This window comes from Leptonychotes weddellii, chromosome 10 (assembly GCF_054177405.1).
Source record: "Leptonychotes weddellii isolate Sample4059 chromosome 10, ASM5417740v2, whole genome shotgun sequence".
In the NCBI taxonomy this organism is placed as follows: Eukaryota; Metazoa; Chordata; class Mammalia; order Carnivora; family Phocidae; genus Leptonychotes; species Leptonychotes weddellii.
In genome coordinates this window covers 26520155-26538425 of record NC_138378.1, presented here as the reverse complement: position 1 = coordinate 26538425, position 18271 = coordinate 26520155, and the positions used below count along the sequence as shown (strand labels likewise).

The following is an 18271-nucleotide window of genomic DNA, read 5'->3' as shown; positions in this document are numbered from 1 at the left end:
AAAGATGGGGTTTGGCTTAAAAGAATCAAGAATTAGAGCAGAGGTTGGCAAACATAGGCTTTGTATGCCCTCCGTCTCTGTTAGAACTATGTTAGAACTACTCAGCGGTACCATTGTAGCCTGAGAGCAACCGTGGACAATGCTTAAATGGATGGGTGTGTCTGTGTGTTCCAAGGAAACTTTATTTACAAAAATATGTGGCCTGCCCACAAGCCATAACTTGTTGACTGCTGGATTAGAGGGTCAGGCATTAATATCTGGACTTGGAAGAAAGTATAAAGTTGGGTGGAGCAATTTCCAGTGAGGAGCAACAGATAAAAGTGAGGCTACAGGAACAGATGCTGTGATTAAGCAGCTCAGTGGTGTCTCTCAGTGGCCATGACTAGATATGCATGGAAAAAGAATAGTGTGTAGCCTTTTAATTAAGTTAGTTATGATATTAAAACCCAACAAAAGTAACAGAAATGGAAACTACAGACCAGTCTCACTTGGCAATGTTACTGCCTGTTTTTTTTTTTTTTTTTTAAGATTTATTTATTTATTTATTTATTTGAGAGAGTGGAAATGAGAAACAGAGCACCAGTGGAGGGGAAGGGGGCAGAGGGAGAGGGAGAAGCAGACTCCTCACTGAGTAGGGAGCCCAATACGGGGCTTGATCCCAGGACCCCGGGATCATGATCTGAGCTGAAGGCTGATGCTTAACCGACTGAGCCACCCAGGCGCCCCTTTAGTGCCTGTATTTTAAGTAAAATATTAGCAAGTAGAATCCAGTATCATTTTAGAATATTCTCTGATGAAGTAGAGCTTAATAAGGGTGCAATATTTAGTTTAGCGTAAAGAAATCTATTAATGTAATCACTGCACTAATTTTTCTCCTTGGGACCATTTGTGATGACTCCATAGATGCCTAAAAGGCATTTGATAAAATTGAACATCCATTCTGTTTAAACATTTCTAATTAAATAGGAATACAAAAGAAAACTAAACCCTGAACTTTTTGTACTTTGCAAAAACCTAATCATCATCATTATTAATCCATGGCTAATCTAATTATGGAAAAAAGTGAACATGCAGAAATTTATAGCATAAGAATGCAAAAATGATAAAGAAAATTTAACCACAAAGAAAGAAGAGAGATAAGTAGTTTAGGAGTTTCTACAAGTGTCTAAGACCCATACCCCACTTGCATGCAGTCCCCTGAATGTGAGGATGCTATACGTCACACATGGAGGCTAAACATAACACTGTATTTTTAAGAACATCTCTGGAGTCAGTTAAGAGGGACCACTCAGAAGGACATTTTTAATTGCACCTCAGCCAACAATGACATCTTATAGCTGAAGAAGCAATAGTGGTAATCACCATGGGCTGTAGACCAGGCTCTTCCTGGTTTTCTGACTTCCCATGAGCAAAATCGACTGAAGTTCAGTCCCTACCCTCAAAATATTTTAATTTAGTGATTAACAAATACACAGATGCGGTGAGACCTAGACCCAGATCAATTACAGATCAGAATTACTTAGATCCCTACTTTAATGGCCTGATAAAAGAAAGGGTACACTTTTCTAGAGGTAAATATTATGTTCTTCAGTTTTTCAGTAAAAACTTTAATAACAAAATGTCTGGCATATGATTAAAAAAATTAGTAGAAGATATGAAGCAAGAAAATTTTGTTAAGAAACAGTCAAGGGGCACATGGGTGGCTCAGTTGTTAAGCGTCTGCCTTCAGCTCAGGTCATGATCTCAGGGTCCTAGGATCGAGCCCCGCATCGGGCTCCCTGCTCTGCGGGAAGCCTGCTTCTCCCTCTCCCACTCCCCCTGCTTGTGTTCCCTCTCTTGCTGTGTCTGTCTCTGTCAAATAAATAAATAAAATCTTTAAAAAAGAAAGAAAAAAGAAACAGTCAATAGGGAGGCACCTTGCTGGCATAGTTGGTAGAGCTTGCAGCTCTTGATCTCGGGGTTGTGAGTTCAAGCCCCACATTGAATGTAGAGATTACTTACAAATAAAGTCTCAAAAGAAACAGTCAAGAGGATTAGATCCAGATATTGGAATTAACTAATGGAAAATTTCAAATAACTAATAAAAATGCTAAAGAATTTCAGCAGAGACCTGAAAACTATAAAAAGAACCAAATGGAAATGTTAGAAATGAAAAATACTATACCTAAAATGAAAAATTTATTAGATTGTCTTAACAGCAGGTTAGATACAAATGAAGAGAAGTTCTGTGAACTTGAAGATAGGTCAAAGGAAGTTTCTAAACTGAAGGACCAAGAAAAAAAGACCAAGGGGAATAAAACAGAGCATCAAGTATCTGCCAAACAATGTCAAATGATCTAACAGAGTATAGTTGGAGTCCCAGAAGGAAAGTAGAGAGAAAATGCAGTAGGAAATCTGAGTTGGTAACGTCCAAGAACTTTCCAAGCTGATGAAATAAATCAATCCACAAATCCATGAAGCTCATTGAACCCCACATAGGATAAAAATTACTATAAACATGTATAAAAATGACCATAAATTTATGCAGGGATCTCTTGTGGTGAGACTACAAATGTTCTTAATAAAATTCGAATCCAACAACCAAAAGTATTTAAAATGCAATTCTAGTCTTTATTTGTATCTCTAGAAAAATTACTGAAAAGCGAGCAATTTATACCCGTATTACTTTTTAAAAATCTGCCTTATTTTCTTCTCCCTTCTCTGAGCTGTTTCATAGCCTCCAAACTTCTCTAAAACCCTCTTTTCTGTCCACCATCCAAATACTTTTTCTGCTCACATCTCTTTCCCCTTTGCCAAGACTTGTAATCTTAAGCCAAAATTGACATCTAGGCTTTAATTCCCACTGGCCAATCACTGCTGGTGGCTCTTTGATGGCCAGAGAACCTACAGCTCCATGCTTCCTGCTCAGATCTCATGGAGGGAGAGTGCAGACTCCTCTCAGAAGTATATATTTTTGTTTTATTGATAATTTTTTCCATGAACTACTCCTTATAGATGAACTGCACCCATACTCACAGATACACTAAACTACAAAGAGGTGCTACTTTTTCATCTACTAAAATGCTAGAAATTTGTTAAAGGCTGAGAATAGAGTTGCCAGTTGCCAAAGAGTAAGAGTGAGACCTTCAGTGGAATAGGTGAAATGCCTGTCTGGAGGGAACATTTGGCATCCCTGTCCAGCAATTTCAGTCTAGTAATTTATCTCAAGAAAATAATTAAAGATGCCAGTGAAGGATGTTCACTGAAGAATTGTTTATAAAAACTGTTAATAAAAACTGAAGACAAAGTGAATGTCCCACAGTAGGAATTAAATAAATCTATTTGGTGGCCCATTATACCGTCATTTAAAATCATGTTTTAGAATTGGATTTGATATAGAAGTTCAAAATATGTTTGGCAAAGTAAAAGGTATTATTTCCATCTTTGTAAAACAATTTGTGTTTCTATGTCTTAGAAACTCCAGTGATAGTCTTTTTTTTTTTTTTTTTAAGATTTTTATTTATTTGACAGACAGCGAGAGAGGGAACACAAGCAGGGGGAGTGGGAGAGGGAGAGGGAGAGGCAGGCTTCCCACTGAGCAGGGAGCCCAGTGCGGGGCTTGATCCTAGGACCCTGGGGTCATGACCTGAGCTGAAGGCAGACGCTTAACAACTGAGCCACCCGGCACCCCTCCAGTGGTAATCTTATTGGTCATTTATTTTTTTTTATTTTCATTTTCCCATTTTTATTGCATTATATAATTCTTTTTTTTTTTTTTTAAAGATTCTATTTATTTATTTGAGAGAGAGCATGAGAGGGAAGAGGGTCAGAGGAAGAAGCAGACCCCCCGTCGAGCAGGGAGCCGGATGCGGGACTCGATCCCGGGACTCCAGGATCATGACCTGAGCCGAAGGCAGTCGCTTAACCAACTGAGCCACCCAGGCACCCCTTGCATTATATAATTCTTAAAAATACTTTTAAATACTGAAATTGATCCTTTTTCTACCCTTGTCAGTCAGTATAGTGCCTTTGGGGTTTTTTGCTTGTTTGTTTTTTGAGAGAGAGAGGGCACGAGTGGGGGTTAGGGGGAGGGGGAGAGGGAGAGAATCTTAAGCAGGCTCCACGCTCAGTGCAGAGCCTGATACGGGGCTTGATCTCACAACCCTGAAATCATGACCTGAGCCGAAATCAAGAATCAGATGCTCAACCAACTGAGCTACCCAGGCACCCCTGCTTGTTGGTTTCTTCAACAAATGCATAGTTCTTGATCCCTGCTATTTCTTGGATACTGTGCTTATACTAAAGTCACAGAAATAGGTAGACCTGGCCCCCACTCATACTGTTTAATGGGCTTTTAGACCAGTAATAGCGGTGTACTTTAGTAACTGCTATATATAGTTGCAGTGGAATATAGAAGGTAAGGAAAATAACTCTGCCTGGAATTGCTCAGGATTGCTTCCCAAAGGAGTCATGTGTGGTGATCAGAGATTTTCCAGAAGAGGAGGGGGTATGAACATTCCAGCCACAGGGAAGGAACCTGTCTGAAAGCCCCAGAAATACACAGAAAGCCCCAGAATCATCTCCTTTTGAACATTGAGAGCAACTGCTCAAACATAACTGCTTTCCCCTTGCCTAGTCCTTAAGCCAACTCAACTTGCCTGTGGTGCCATGGATATGGACTTTGAGCCACCAGAGAGCTGGATACCAGCCTAGGGCCAAGAATTCTGTCTAAAGTTCAGTATCCTTCCCTACCAGCCAAGAACCAAGGCAGACTGGCATGGTTCTTGGGGTTTTCAGACCTTTGCTGCTTATCTGACCTTGATACCTGTCTGGCCTTGTCTTCTGGATTTGGCCTCAAAGAGTCTGTGCAGATAAACTTTCCCTTCTTCATCATCAGATGCAACTGACCAGTTCCACCTACATACACAGTATCTATTTCCACAAGTGCACCATTTGTATTAGGGAAAAGTTGGAGAATAGTGTGTCTGGTGGAAAAAACACAGGCTCTGGGTATCTCTTACCTAGATATATTTCCACTTCTGGGGCTCTTTAGTATTCCATCCTCAAGCAGGTCGCTTTATGCTTCAGTACCTCAGTCTCCTTATCTATAAAGTGGGCATAGAGAAATGCAAGGATGTTAGGATGTTTTAAGACTGTGTATGTGTATATGTGTGTATTTATATGGACATTTCATATATAATGCTAGTTATTTTTAGTATGAGAATTCATCGCATCTTTCACTCATAGCGTGGAACTGAAAGCAGTATTTAATGACTGATTCTCCCTTATTCTGTAATTAGTACTGACACATCCTCAGGGAATTTTTTGGAACGGAGTGCCCCATCTTTTTTCCTGTATTCCCCAAAACACACAGACTATCTTGGATCCTGGATCAGGGGCATTGATTGGACCCGATAGCAGCAGGTCAGGATCCCAAACTCAGAAGGTCTGGTTTACTGGGCCATGGCACAGAGGTGGTATGGCAGGGCAGTCTGACCCAGATAATTGTAGATTACCAGTTACAAGTATGCACGTATTTGTGTGTGTCTGTGTGTATAAGATACAACTGTAAAAATAGAGTGAGAATATTTTCCAAAATGTTAATTGATTTTTGTTCTATATTTTCTGAGTTTTCTGTAGTGAATATGTATTACTTGTGCATCTGTTTTTAGAGTTTTTATTAACACAGACTCAGAAAAGAGCATAAAACTAATATATAGCTTAATGAGTCATTATAAAGCAAAGCAACACAGTCTTGCCACCCCAGAAGCAATCTGAGTGCTTTTTGCCAAACCCGTCACCTCTTTCCTACTCCCCCGAGAATAACACTATCATGAATTCTATGGCAGTTACCCCCTTTTCTTTACAATTTTTTCATCAAAATTTACTTCCAAAAAAACCTAGTTTAACTGCCTGTGTGTGTGCGCACGTGTGTGTGTATGTAGGTTTCTTTTAATCTATACGTTCCCCCTCCATCTCTTTGTCCCCACCCCTCACTATCTATTAAGGAAACCAGATCATTCATTTTATAGTTGTCCTCATTGGGATTTGTTGATCTCATTCCTATCATGTAGTTTAACATTTTCCCCTGTGTTCTGTATTTTCTTACTATTGGTAGTTGAATCTAGAGTTTTAATCAGTGTTCTGATTGATTTTGGGAGGGAAAACTACTTCTGAGAGGGTGTACATATATCTAATTGATACTCTTTTTATTTTGTGAACATTGATATGCAACCCTTAGATCTTTAATTCATTAATTAGATTCTTTATTCACCATTGTAAAATGGTAGTATTCCAATTTTGTAATTCCTTCTTCATTTATATTCTCTAAAGAGAAATATTCAGCTTACTATTTGGTTATGCAGTGGTAGAGTCCATGTGGGAAAAGCAAGATAATTGAACTCCTGCTTTTATATATCAATTTTAAAAGTAAAGTTGGTTCCCAGCCATTCTCCAAAAGTAAGCAATTAGTTCTTTTTAATTTGTCTCATTCTGAACTCATAGATTTAAACATATTTGATGTTTCTGTCCATTGGAGCTATCATCTTTACTAATGTTCACATTGTTCCATCTTTGGGCGGTGGCTTACTTCAAGTTGCTCACAAATTGTTTTAACACAATCCTAATAGTCCTTGATAACTTCCTTGCCATATACTATGACAAGATATTCCTGGATTATCTTATACATCTCCTGTTCCAGATCTGGAATCAGTCATTTCTCTAATAAGTTCTGGTTTCTTTGAGTGGGGAATAGTATTTCAACAAAACAGTCTAGGTGCTAGGAATGCTCACTGGTATTGGTTTGGTCATTGTTTCTAGATCTTTTCAGTGGGTAGAGCTAGGAAATTCTCTGTGTGTTTGTCTCTCTCCATGTGTGTGTGTGTGTATATATATATATTCATACATATATGCCTGATTTTTTTATCCCACATTATATATAAAACATATATAGAAAACAGTATCAGCACTTTCACCTACATGATTACTGAAAATAATTTTAGATATGTATACACATACACATCTGTAACTATCTGTAAATAAAATACAGATCATCTGGGCAGCAAGCAGCAGAGCCATTAGTAAGAATGTTGTTTACACTAAGTATTCCCAGCAGAAGTCCATTGTGCTTTACGCCTAGGGCCAGAAGTAGAGTCAGTACATGGGTAACACAGAGCCCATAGGTCTGGGTACTTGTGTATCGACTGGGAGAGAATGGAGGAGAGCATAGATCCAGCTAGTCAGTTTTAGTGCAGCAAACAGAATACCTGCTGTGAGCAAGGCACTAGGCCGGTGCCCAGCATACAAACACACTGTGTGAAATGGACAGTAAAGATAATATCTGAGAACAGATTATCAGCAACTTCAAAATGAAACTGGGTGGCTCAGTGAGGCGTCTGCCTTGCGCTCAGGTCATGATCTCAGGGTCCTCGGATCGAGTCCCACATCGGGCTCCTTGCTCAGCAGGGAGCTTGCTTCTCCCTCTGCCTGCCGCTCCTCCTGCTTGTGCTCTCTCTCTCTCTGACAAATAAAATCTTTAAAAATAAATAAATAAGGGGCGCCTGGGTGGCTTAGTCATTAAGCGTCTGCCTTTGGCTCAGGTCATGGTCCCAGGGTCCTGGGATCGAGCCCCACATCGGGCTCCCTGCTCCGTGGGAAGCCTGCTTCTCCCTCTCCCACTCCCCCTGCTTGTGTTCCCTCTCTTGCTGTCTCTCTCTGTCAAATAAAATCTTTAAAAAATAATAAAATAAATTAATTAAATAAATAAATAAGACAAAGATGTTATTTGAGTATCTTAAGCAACTCCTGTGTTTTGGTTAACTGATGTGTTTTGGTTAACTGATGATGTTTTAAAGGAAAGCCAGAAGCACAAAGCAATGTGTGGTGATTGGGAACAGGAATGAATTCCGAGAGGAGGCTGAAAAGCAGCTGGGATGGGGGAGGGAGAGAGGTTGCACAAAGAGGAGAGTCAACTGGGAAGGGCACAGAGTTCTACAATTCTCCCACTGCCACTAGGGGAGGGTGTGAGGGAGGAGAGGCTATGGGCCACCCGGGGCACCACCCAACTTCTAACTAAGGTCATCTGACTTGTCTTTAAACAAAGCTTCACTGATGTGACCACCTTTTGTCACTGGATGTACCATCTTTTAGGTGCCTCATAAATAGGTCCCTCTCTCCAATAAAGATTGCTGATGTAAGGCACTAGGTAAACATTATTATCCTCTTTTTAAATAACTTTATTAGAATATAATTTATATACCATAAAATTTACCCATTTTAAGTGTACAATTCAGTAATTTTTAGTGAAATTTACAATTGTACAAACATCACCACAATTGAATTTTAGAACATTTTCATCAACCCCCCAGATTCCCTTGTGTTAACTTGTAGTCAATCTCTATTCCTAGCTGGCCTATTCAAACCACTAATCTACTTTCTGTCTCTATAGATTTGCCTTTTCTGGATATTTTATATAAATGAAGCATACACCAGGTAGTCATTTATATCTGGCCTCTTTCGCTTGTTTTTGAGGTTCATCTATGTGATGACGTGTATCTGTAGGTTTTTGAGGTTCATCTATGTGATAACATGTATTTGTAGTTTGCTATTAACTTTTAAAATATATTTAAATGGTCTGGTATTTTGATATCTGATGCAGTTTCATGATTCTGGTTTTCTAAAGTACCTCTCAGTATGACCAAATGCATTATCCTTTTCATTTTCTTCTAGGATTTGGTGGCTTTTGAACATCAGTGGACTAGCTTCTTTGCTAATTTTGATACAGAAATTCCTTTCCTGCTGGAACTTTCTGAATCTCAGGCGGGTGAGGTATGTAAGGAAAGGGTCAAAGAGAAAAAAATTGATTAACTTATTTATTGTTTCTGTTTTAGTTTTGTTAATTTTTTCAGAATACAAAACTACCAATCCTAATATGTTTCGGTTATTATTTTCTTAAGCTTTGTTGTGTGCTGTAAAGAAGTTTTTAGCCCCCATGCCAACCTATGAACCTCTATAAAGAAGTTGTTCTTTGTTTTTCTGTGCCAGCTTCTATACAAGAAAGATACTCATTTTAGAGTGTGGTGATACCTCTGTCAGCAAGGAATTCTGGGCACTAGTTAATAGGCCTAGAAATAATTCTCCACATGTGAGTAGCACTCCTTTCCTCAGTCAAACCCCTAGGTAAGCTTTCTTTCCAGGTAAACAATGGTGAAGTTACTAGATTCAGTGTAAGACTCACTCTGTGAGTAAACTAAGGTATCTAAATCAAGAACCAGAGCATAGGACAGTCCCCAAAGTTAGTCAGCTGGGAGGATCAGAAGAACAATCTTGAGCTTACACTTGAGTCTACCTTGGGCTTGCACTGCCAGTCCTCAGCTCTCCTGTGCTGCACTGACTCCTGACTTTGGAGTTGGTGTTGATCTTTGTTGTCATGCATTTCACCTTTACATGTTATAAACCCCACTAATACATTGCTATTATTTTTGTTTGAGCAGTCAATTTCCTTTTTTAATTCTCTTTTTAATCCTTTTTAAAAATAATTAAATAACTTTAAAAATTTTATGTATTTGCGCATGTAGTTACTGTTCTCGATGCTCTTCATTCCTTTGTGTAGATCCAGATTTCCATTTAGTGTGATTTCCTTCTCCCTGAAGAGTGTCCATTAATATTTTTCATGGTGCAAATCTTCTGATGATGAGTTCTTCCAGCTTTCATATGTCTGAAAAAATATCTTTATTTCACCTTCATTTTTGAAAGACATTTTTGCCATGTATAGAATTCTTGATTGATAGTTTTTTCCTTTCAGTACCTGGAAGATGCTGTTCCAGTGTCTTCTCCCTTGCATTGTTTGTGATGTTCTCCTATCTTTTTTTTTTTAAGATTTTATTTATTTATTTGACAGAGAGAGAGACAGTGAGAGAGGGAACACAAGCGGGGGGGTGAGAGAGGGAGAAGCAGGTTTCCCGCCGAGCAGGGAGCCCAATGTGGGACTTGATCCCAGGACCCCAGGATCATGACCCGAGCCGAAGGTAAACGCTTAACGACTGAGCCACCCAGGTGCCCCATCTCCTTTTTATCTTTAATGTTCATCTTAGTATTTATTCTTTATCTTTGTTCCTCTGTATGTAGCTAGTCTTTTTTTTTTTCCCCCCTAGCAGCTTTTAAGATTTTCTCTTTTATTACTACTTTTGAGTATTTCTTCATATTTCTTGTGCTTGGCTTTGGTTAAGCTTCTTGGATCTGCAGATTTATAGTTTTCATCAAGTTTGGAAAGTTTTTGGCCATTATTTGTTCAGATATTTTTTCTGTCCACCCTTTTCTCAGAGATTGTAATTACCTCTGTTATTAGGCCATTTGAAGTAGTCCCACATCTCACTGATGCCCTTTTCAGTTTTCTGGATTCTTTTTTCTTCTCTCATTACTGTGGTTCCAAGAGTGAAAGATAACTCGAAACGGTATATTCTGTGAAACGTATGTCACTCCTTCATTCCTATACCCCCTTCTCATTCCCTCCCTTTCTTCACCATTTTCTACTTACTCCACTACTAATAGGTAACAAATCTCATTTCTGATTTATCTTTTTTCTTTTGCACAAATAAGCAGATACATGTGTATTTTCTCTTGTTTCTTTCATTGAAGGGCAAGATACATGAGTCATTTCCACTTTGCTTTTTTCCCTCAACAAGAATATATCCTCAAGGGGTGCCTGGGTGGCTCAGTTGTTAAGCATCTGCCTTCGGCTCAGGTCATGATCCCAGGGTCCTGGGATCGAGCCCCGCATCGGACTCCCTGCTCAGCGGGGAGTCTGCTTCTCCCTCTCCTACTCCCCCTGCTTGTGTTCCCTCTCTCGCTGTGTCTCTCTCTGTCAAATAAATAAAATCTTTAAAAAAAAAAAGAATATATCCTCGAACTTTCTCCAAGTCCGTTCATTGAGATTTTCCTCATCCTTTGTTATGATTCATAGTACTCCATTGTGTGGAGTAAGATCTGTGAACACCAAAACTCCAATTGATAAACATCCAGAGGATGTAAGTAAACAGTTAATTACCAAAGGGAAATCCAGATGGCCATTGAATATATCTGAAATATTCTACTTCATTAGAAATCAAAGGAATGTATAATAAAACAGCAATGAGATACCACTTTTCTTTTTTTTTTTTTTAAAGATTTTATTTATTTATTTGACAGAGAGAGAGAGAGGGAACACAAGCAGGGGGAGTGGGAGAAGGAGAAGCAGACTTCCCACCGAGCAGGGAGTCCGACGTGGGGCTCGATCCCAGGATCCTGGGACCATGACCCGAGCCAAAGACAGACGCTTAATGACTGAGCCACCCAGGCACCCCAAGAGATACCATTTTTCACTTATCAACTTGGCAAATATATTTCTAAATGGACATTGAATTGACAGTGTATATGAGGATACCCTGAGACAGGCACACTCATGTATCACAAGTGGAAGTGTATATTGATAAAACTTTAAAGATTTTATTTATTTATTTGTCAGAGAGAGTGCACAAGCAGAGGGAGAAGCAGGTTCCCCACTGAGCAAGGAGCCCGATATAGGACTTAATCCCAGAACCCTGGGATCATGACCAGAGCTGAAGGCAGATGCTTAACCATCTGAGCCACCCAGGTGTCCCAGATAAAACTTCTTTGAAAATCAGTTTAGCAATATAATTCTGCCTTTTTACCCTGTAATTTCATTTCCAGATCTGCTTTAAGGAAATAATTAGAGCTGCAAATAAAATTTATGAAAAGATGTTTATTACAGTATTATTCATAATATAAGAGAGTTAGTAGCAATTTCTAAGAATAGAGGACTATTTAATAGGCTTTGGTACAATCATATACTATGGATGTACCATAGAAAAAAAATAGGAAGAAAATATACCAGAATGTTAATAGTTATTAGAGATTGTAGATGGCTTTTATTAAATTCTAAAATAAGCATATATTACGTACATAATCAGGGTGGGGGGAGAACAATAGATGTTATTTAGATGGATTAAAATTGCTCTTTGGAATTTTGAACCCTTTTGACATAGCCCCTGCATCAATTTTAGGTTAGTATTTAGCCTAGTACTATACACACCAAGAAGTACTTATGTGGTTTCCTGGGAAACTTCTTTCGATATACTTCTAAGTTCTGTGGATTCTTTCTCAATGCTGATTTTAAATTAGTATGTTAGGGGGTGACTGGGTGGCTCATTCAGTTGAGCGGCTGCCTTCGGCTCAGGTCATCATTTCAGGGTCCTGGGATCAAGCCCCGCATTGGGCTCCCTGCTCAGCAGTGAGTCTGCTTCTCTCTCTCCCTCTGCCCCTCCCCCTGCTCTTGTGTGTGCTCTCTCTCTCTCGCTCTCTCAAATAAATAAATAAAAAAACAACTATAAAAATAAATCAGTGTGTTAGAATTAATATATATTCCTTTATTAGAAATGTAGAAAAACAAATTTTTAATAGAAGGGAAAAATTCCTACATGATTAGTGCTTGGACCATAGATGATGATTGGTCCAATTTTCTTTCAGTAATTAAAAATTATAAAACTTAACAAGAATTTCTTTTCTTTACCTTCCTTTTTCTTTTGCAGCCTTTTGTCTTTATTTCTTTTGCTATTTTTTCGTTTGCTACCTATCCCCAAAATTCACGTTGCTTTCTACCACATATGTCCTTCCATGTTCTTATAATAATCTATAAACATCTCTCTCTCACACACACACACACCTACATACGCACATATGTACATATATGAGGGGTTTTTGTGATTGTTTTATAAAATTATGATCTTAATTTATACAATATTGGCTTCTTTTTTAGCCATTCAGAAGTTACTTCAGTCATGGAATGATCTCCAGCCATATAACTGAAAACAGGTAAGTTTCTTGGGGAAGAAAGGTGAATGGTAATAGAGAAAATGGGATTGACGAGAGGGGTGGTTGTGAGGGAGCATCTAAGTCCAGAAGGTAGAGTCAGGAAAATATAAATTGACTTAGTCATCACAGGGTAAGAAATTCATACCCTGAAAAATTGTCCATTTACTGCTTTTGTATTTATATACATATATATATATATATATTTTTTTTTTTTTTAAGATTTTATTTATTTACTTGAGAGAGAGTGACAGCACACAAGTGGGGGATAGAGGCAGAGGGAGAGTGAGAAGCAGTGCTCCCCACTGAGCAGGGAGCCTGATGCAGGGCCCAATGCAATGCGGGGCCCAATGCGATGCGGGGCTTGATCCCAGGGCGCTGAGAGCATGGCCTGAGCCAAAGGCAGATGCTTAATTGATTGAGCCACCCAGGCACCCCTATACATATATTTTTTTAAAATACAGTTTTATAGTAAACTAGCTTTTAAAAAATTGTACCTTGCTGAAATCTAAAGATTTTTACATTCCATCCCTACCCCCAGGAAAGCTAGGAAGCAGAATGTCCAAGGGCTAGGCAGGGTTCAACAGCATCTTGTGGGGAGTCAAAGGGCTCAGACATTAAAAGTCCAGCCCCAGGAAGACAGGGAGCATCAGGGTTGCTGCATTTGTTTTCTTGAGGTGTTTCCTTTAGCACCTCTCTTGTCATGGTAATCGGGAGGGCCCCCGCTTGGTTGGTTCCCCTGATGGATAGATGAGAGTAGTTCTTTCCTCTCTTTTCTTCCCTAATTCCAATTCAGTCTGAAGTGAGACAAATTGCCAGGGCTGGGACTTAGGGTTATTTACCTTGAATTAAGCTTCAGAAGAAAAATCAGAGTCATGTTTACTTTTAAGAGTCCCTATTTGCCTGAAGCTTAAGGAGGTATTTTTAAGAATAATACAAGAAATGTAAAGAATTTTCCACATGACATACACTAAGGGCAATTTAAGGAAAGGGTAGGGGTAAAGGGAACTGTCTTAATCTGTTCTAGCTGCCGTGACAAAAATACCATAAACTGAGTGGCTTATAAACAAAAAACATTTATTTCCCAAAGTTCTGGAGGCTGGGAAGTCCAAGATCATGGCATTATCCCATCCTATGTCTGATGAGGGCCCACTTCCTCTTGGATAGCAGTCATTTCACTATAACCTTACCTAGCAGAAAGGGCAAGGGATCTCTCAGGAGCCTCTTTTATAAGAGCCTTTTTTATAATCCCATTCATGTGGGATCTGCCCTAATGACTTAATCACCTCCCAAAGGCCCTGCCTCCTAATACCATCACTTTGGGGGTTAGGATTTTAGCATATGAATTCTCTGGGGACACAAACAGTTTTTCAGTCCATAGCAGAAACTATCTTTTAAAAATGGGGCGCCTGGGTGGCTCAGTCGTTAAGCGTCTGCCTTCGGCTCAGGTCATGATCCCAGGGTCCTGGGATCGAGTCCCGCATAGGGCTCCCTGCTCAGCGGAGAGCCTGCTTCTCCCTCTCCCACTCCCCCTGCTTGTGTTCCCTCTCTCGCTGTGTCTCTCTCTGTCAAATAAATAAATAAATAAAATATTTTTAAAAATGAATAAATAAATAAATAAATAAAAATATCCTTTAGGTAGTATTTGTTGAGAACATATGACATACTAAGCAAGAGATACATGATTAAAAAACCAGTCATGGGGGTGCCCAGCTGGCTCAGTCAGAAGAGTATTTGACTCTTGATCCCAGGGTCATAGTTTGAGCCCCATGTTGGGCATAGAGATTACCTTAAATAAATAAATAAATAAATAAACAGTCATGGTTCTCTGCCCTTGTGGAGTGTATAGTGTGGTAGAGAAATAAGACATTAATCAAGCAACCTCACAAAATAATATAGTTACAAACTCTGGTGCCATGAAGGAGAAAAGAACAAGGCATTGTGAAGACCATAGCTGGAGAGCCTGGTCTTCTCTGAGGGGAGATTTGAATGATGAGTAAAGATGATAAGATGAGTGCCTGGTTGGCTCACTCTGTGAAATGTGCAATTCTTCATCTCAGGGTTTTGGGTTCAAACCCATACTGGATGTAGAGATTACTTAAAAATAAATTCTTTAAAAAAAAAAAAAGATGATTAAGGGAGAAAAGCATCCTGAGATGAGAGCATAAGGAACATAAAAGAAGATGGGTTTGGTGGAATATAAAAGTTGGGGGAGAGTGGCCTTCCACGGAGCCAAAGAAGTTGGCCAGGCCAGACCATGCAAGTCTTTGGCCATGTGAAAGAATTCAGTCCTTCTCCTGAAAATAACATAAAGGCATTAAAGACTTTCCATGTATGAAAGGTTGTCCGCTCTGAACCATGGAGAATAGATTATAGGAGAGCAGGAGTGGAAGCAGGGTCACAGTGAGGAAGCATTGCAATCGTCTGGGAAAGAAATGATGGCAACGTGGACGAGGCTTGTGACCATGTGGATTGAGGGAAATAGACAAATAGAAGTGAAACTTGGGTGGTTGATTGGATTTAGAAGGTAAGGGGCAGGAGAAGTCAAGGAGGCCTGAGGAAGCGTCTCAGGTCTGGTGCAGTCCCTGGATGGATGATGATGCCGTTTATTTACTGCAAGAACTGGAAGGGGAACGGGGGTAGATCATGAAAGAGGAGAGGAGAGGCAGACAGCTGAAAGTAAAACCCTAGGAATATTCAGAGGCAGATAGAGGAAGAGAATGGCTGACGGGAAACTGAGATGCAACAGCTCTTGCAGGGAGAGGGTGTCAGGTGCTTCTGAAAGACCAAGGAAGGGCAGGTTGAAGCCTATCTATTGGATTTGTTATTTGCTATGTGAAAGTCACTTGGTGACTTTTGCAAGAGTAATTGGAGTAAAATGACTGAGGGGTCAACTGAAGTAGGCTGAGAAGTGAGCAGAAAGTGACAGCAAAAAGCTAAAATAAACAGACAAGTCTAACCAAGAGAGGAGACAAAAGAAAGAGATGCATGCAGGGCAGGTGAGTGTGGTAGTGAGATATTTGCAAACCTACTCTCCTCCTCCCATCCTAAAAGCTAGTCTGGAATGGTTAATGCCTCTGTTGTCTGCCTATAGTCTGAGTATCACAACTGTCATCCTTTAAAATTTCTATTTCTATTAAAATGCTGTTGTATGAAACTGGAACCTTGCTCCATCTCTGTATCATGGACAGCAGACCTACGGAACTTTCTCCTTAAGAAGTAGAACAAGCTGAAAATATAAACCTGGCTTGAATTTAGTTATGTCCCTAAATGATCCCTGTGGGTCAGTAGGGGGAGTCAGAGACATCTGGCATAACTTCGCAGCAAGCAAGGAGTGTTAGGGGGACTGGATTGACCACTTTGCTCAGACTACAGGACTGAAAACCCTAAGCAGGACCGAAAACCCACTCTGAAAACCCCAAGGAGCCCACTCACTGGGAAGTTGCCCTAGCTAGGACTCTCTTTTCTAACCACATTTTTGGTTTGCCACTCCAGCCCTAATAGGCAGCCATTCGTTCTCTTTGGTAATCACTCCACACGAGAAAATCTGAACGCTGGCAACTTTAACTTCCCTTCTGAAGGGCATCTGGTACGCAGCACTGGTCCCAATGGGAGCTTTGCCAAACACATGGTGAGTGGCTTGATACCTGGTGCTTAATTGGTTTTATTAAATAGGGAGGAGGGGAGGATAAGGGGAACCTTTCTAGTTTGTGTATTGATTTAATCTTGAACTTGAAGTTGTTTTGGAGTGAAAGAAGTGATTGCAAACTGTATTTTTATATAAGTACTAGGTGTAATTTGAAAACATCATAGTCAATTTTTAAATATTTGAAGGAAAAAGCTTAAAAAAAATATTTTCTCAAACCAAACTCTTTAATTTGTAATAAGTAATATGGTCAGTAGAATAAGAATTTTAAATTAGCTTGCAAATAGACTCATTCCAAGCCTACTAGGTTTGATACGTCTTCACTGTTACATTTCAGGACATAAACTTTGAGGATCACTGTTCTTTTATTGAGGGTGCCAGGGAAAAGACTTTTGCATTTGGTGGTAAATTGTCTGCTACATTCTTTTAAAGGAAACATTAGACTGAAATATGAGACTCTAGTGATTGTAAAAGGCTGTGGAAGTTTAAGTATTTTCAAAATGTTCCTGACAATCAGGAAAGCTGAGGAGGTAGGTACTATTTGCTAGTTTTGATTAGAGAACATGAGACCTAAATCTCTCTGGACTGAATCTCTCATGGACTACATCTCTCTGACTCTAAGCTGGCCAGGAATATAGGGCTACTTGAATGGATGGATATGCTGTCAGGATATTACTACCCTGTAAAGGCCTCATTTTAACCCCCCAGAGCACCCTGGGAATACACAGGAAATGCCAAATGACATGGGGTTCTTGGTGTAATCTTATGTGTTGACTGTATATGTTAAAACTGATTTCTGCTTCTGGGAAGATGGAGTAGACATACTTTTTCCAATTCCTTCTACTGAGTACAACTAAAAACCCTGGACATTATATGTAAAACAAAAATGGGAAGACTCTGGAAGGTAGAAGAAGGCAGGCTGGCTGAGGAGCTTAGGACCAAAGGGACAAAATGGCACTGAGTTTTCTGGGGTTCCTTTTTGCCTGTATATCCCAGACTGGATACTGGAGAAGCTGACAACGCAGAAATGCCAATAGGCACAGATATGAAAAGCCTGCTGTCTCTGGCAGAAGGACTAGGAAGGGGACAGCCTAGCAAGACAGAAAACTTTTAGACAACAGCTGTTCTACTGCAGCCAAACCCCTCAGAAAAAAACTGCCTCTCGGGGCGCCTGGGTGGCTCAGTCGTTGGGCGTCTGCCTTCAGCTCAGGTCATGATCCCGGGGTCCTGGGATCGAGCCCCGCATCGGGCTCCCGGCTCGGCGGGGAGCCTGCTTCTCCCTCTCCCACTCCCCCTGCTTGTGTTCCCTCTCTCGCTGTGTCTCTCTCTGTCAAATAAATAAATAAAATCTTTAAAAAATAAATAAATAAATAAAAACTGCCTCTCCATTACCCCTACCAATAAGGGCTGAGTGAAGAGCCTAGCGTCTACCTTGCCTTTGCCATTGCCTTACCCTGACCCCTGTTAGGATTAATGTTAGAGAAGGCCCACTAGGGAGCCATGACTTTCATCCCCACTGGGCCCCAGTGAACCCTCCTTCCCCCTGCAGTATCGATGGAAAATACAGGGAGCCTGGACGTCCACCCCTACCCAGCAATAACAAGGTGTTCTTCCTTGGGGTAGTATAATTGGAGTCTAGTGGAGTCAGGACTTTCACCACCACTCAGCCATAACAAGGCTGCCCCCTACCCATTGTGTCAATCACTCTCCCAAGCCATGGTGGCATCAGCGGAAGCAGACTGGGGAATCTGAACTCCTGTTCTTGCCCAGCAGTAACAAGGA

At 40.1% G+C, this 18271-nt stretch overlaps 1 protein-coding gene across 1 annotated transcript in view; it reads left to right on the top strand.

Annotated features, from left to right (window-relative positions):
- DNAAF9 (dynein axonemal assembly factor 9) overlaps window positions 1–18271 on the top strand; it is a 119739-nt gene that overhangs the window by 36178 nt on the left and 65290 nt on the right. Inside the window, exons 8-10 of the mRNA XM_081832284.1 lie at window positions 8707–8805; window positions 12791–12846; window positions 16339–16474. Coding sequence (XP_081688410.1) covers window positions 8707–8805; window positions 12791–12846; window positions 16339–16474 — 291 coding nt within the window. The remainder of the gene's footprint in view (window positions 1–8706; window positions 8806–12790; window positions 12847–16338; window positions 16475–18271) is intronic.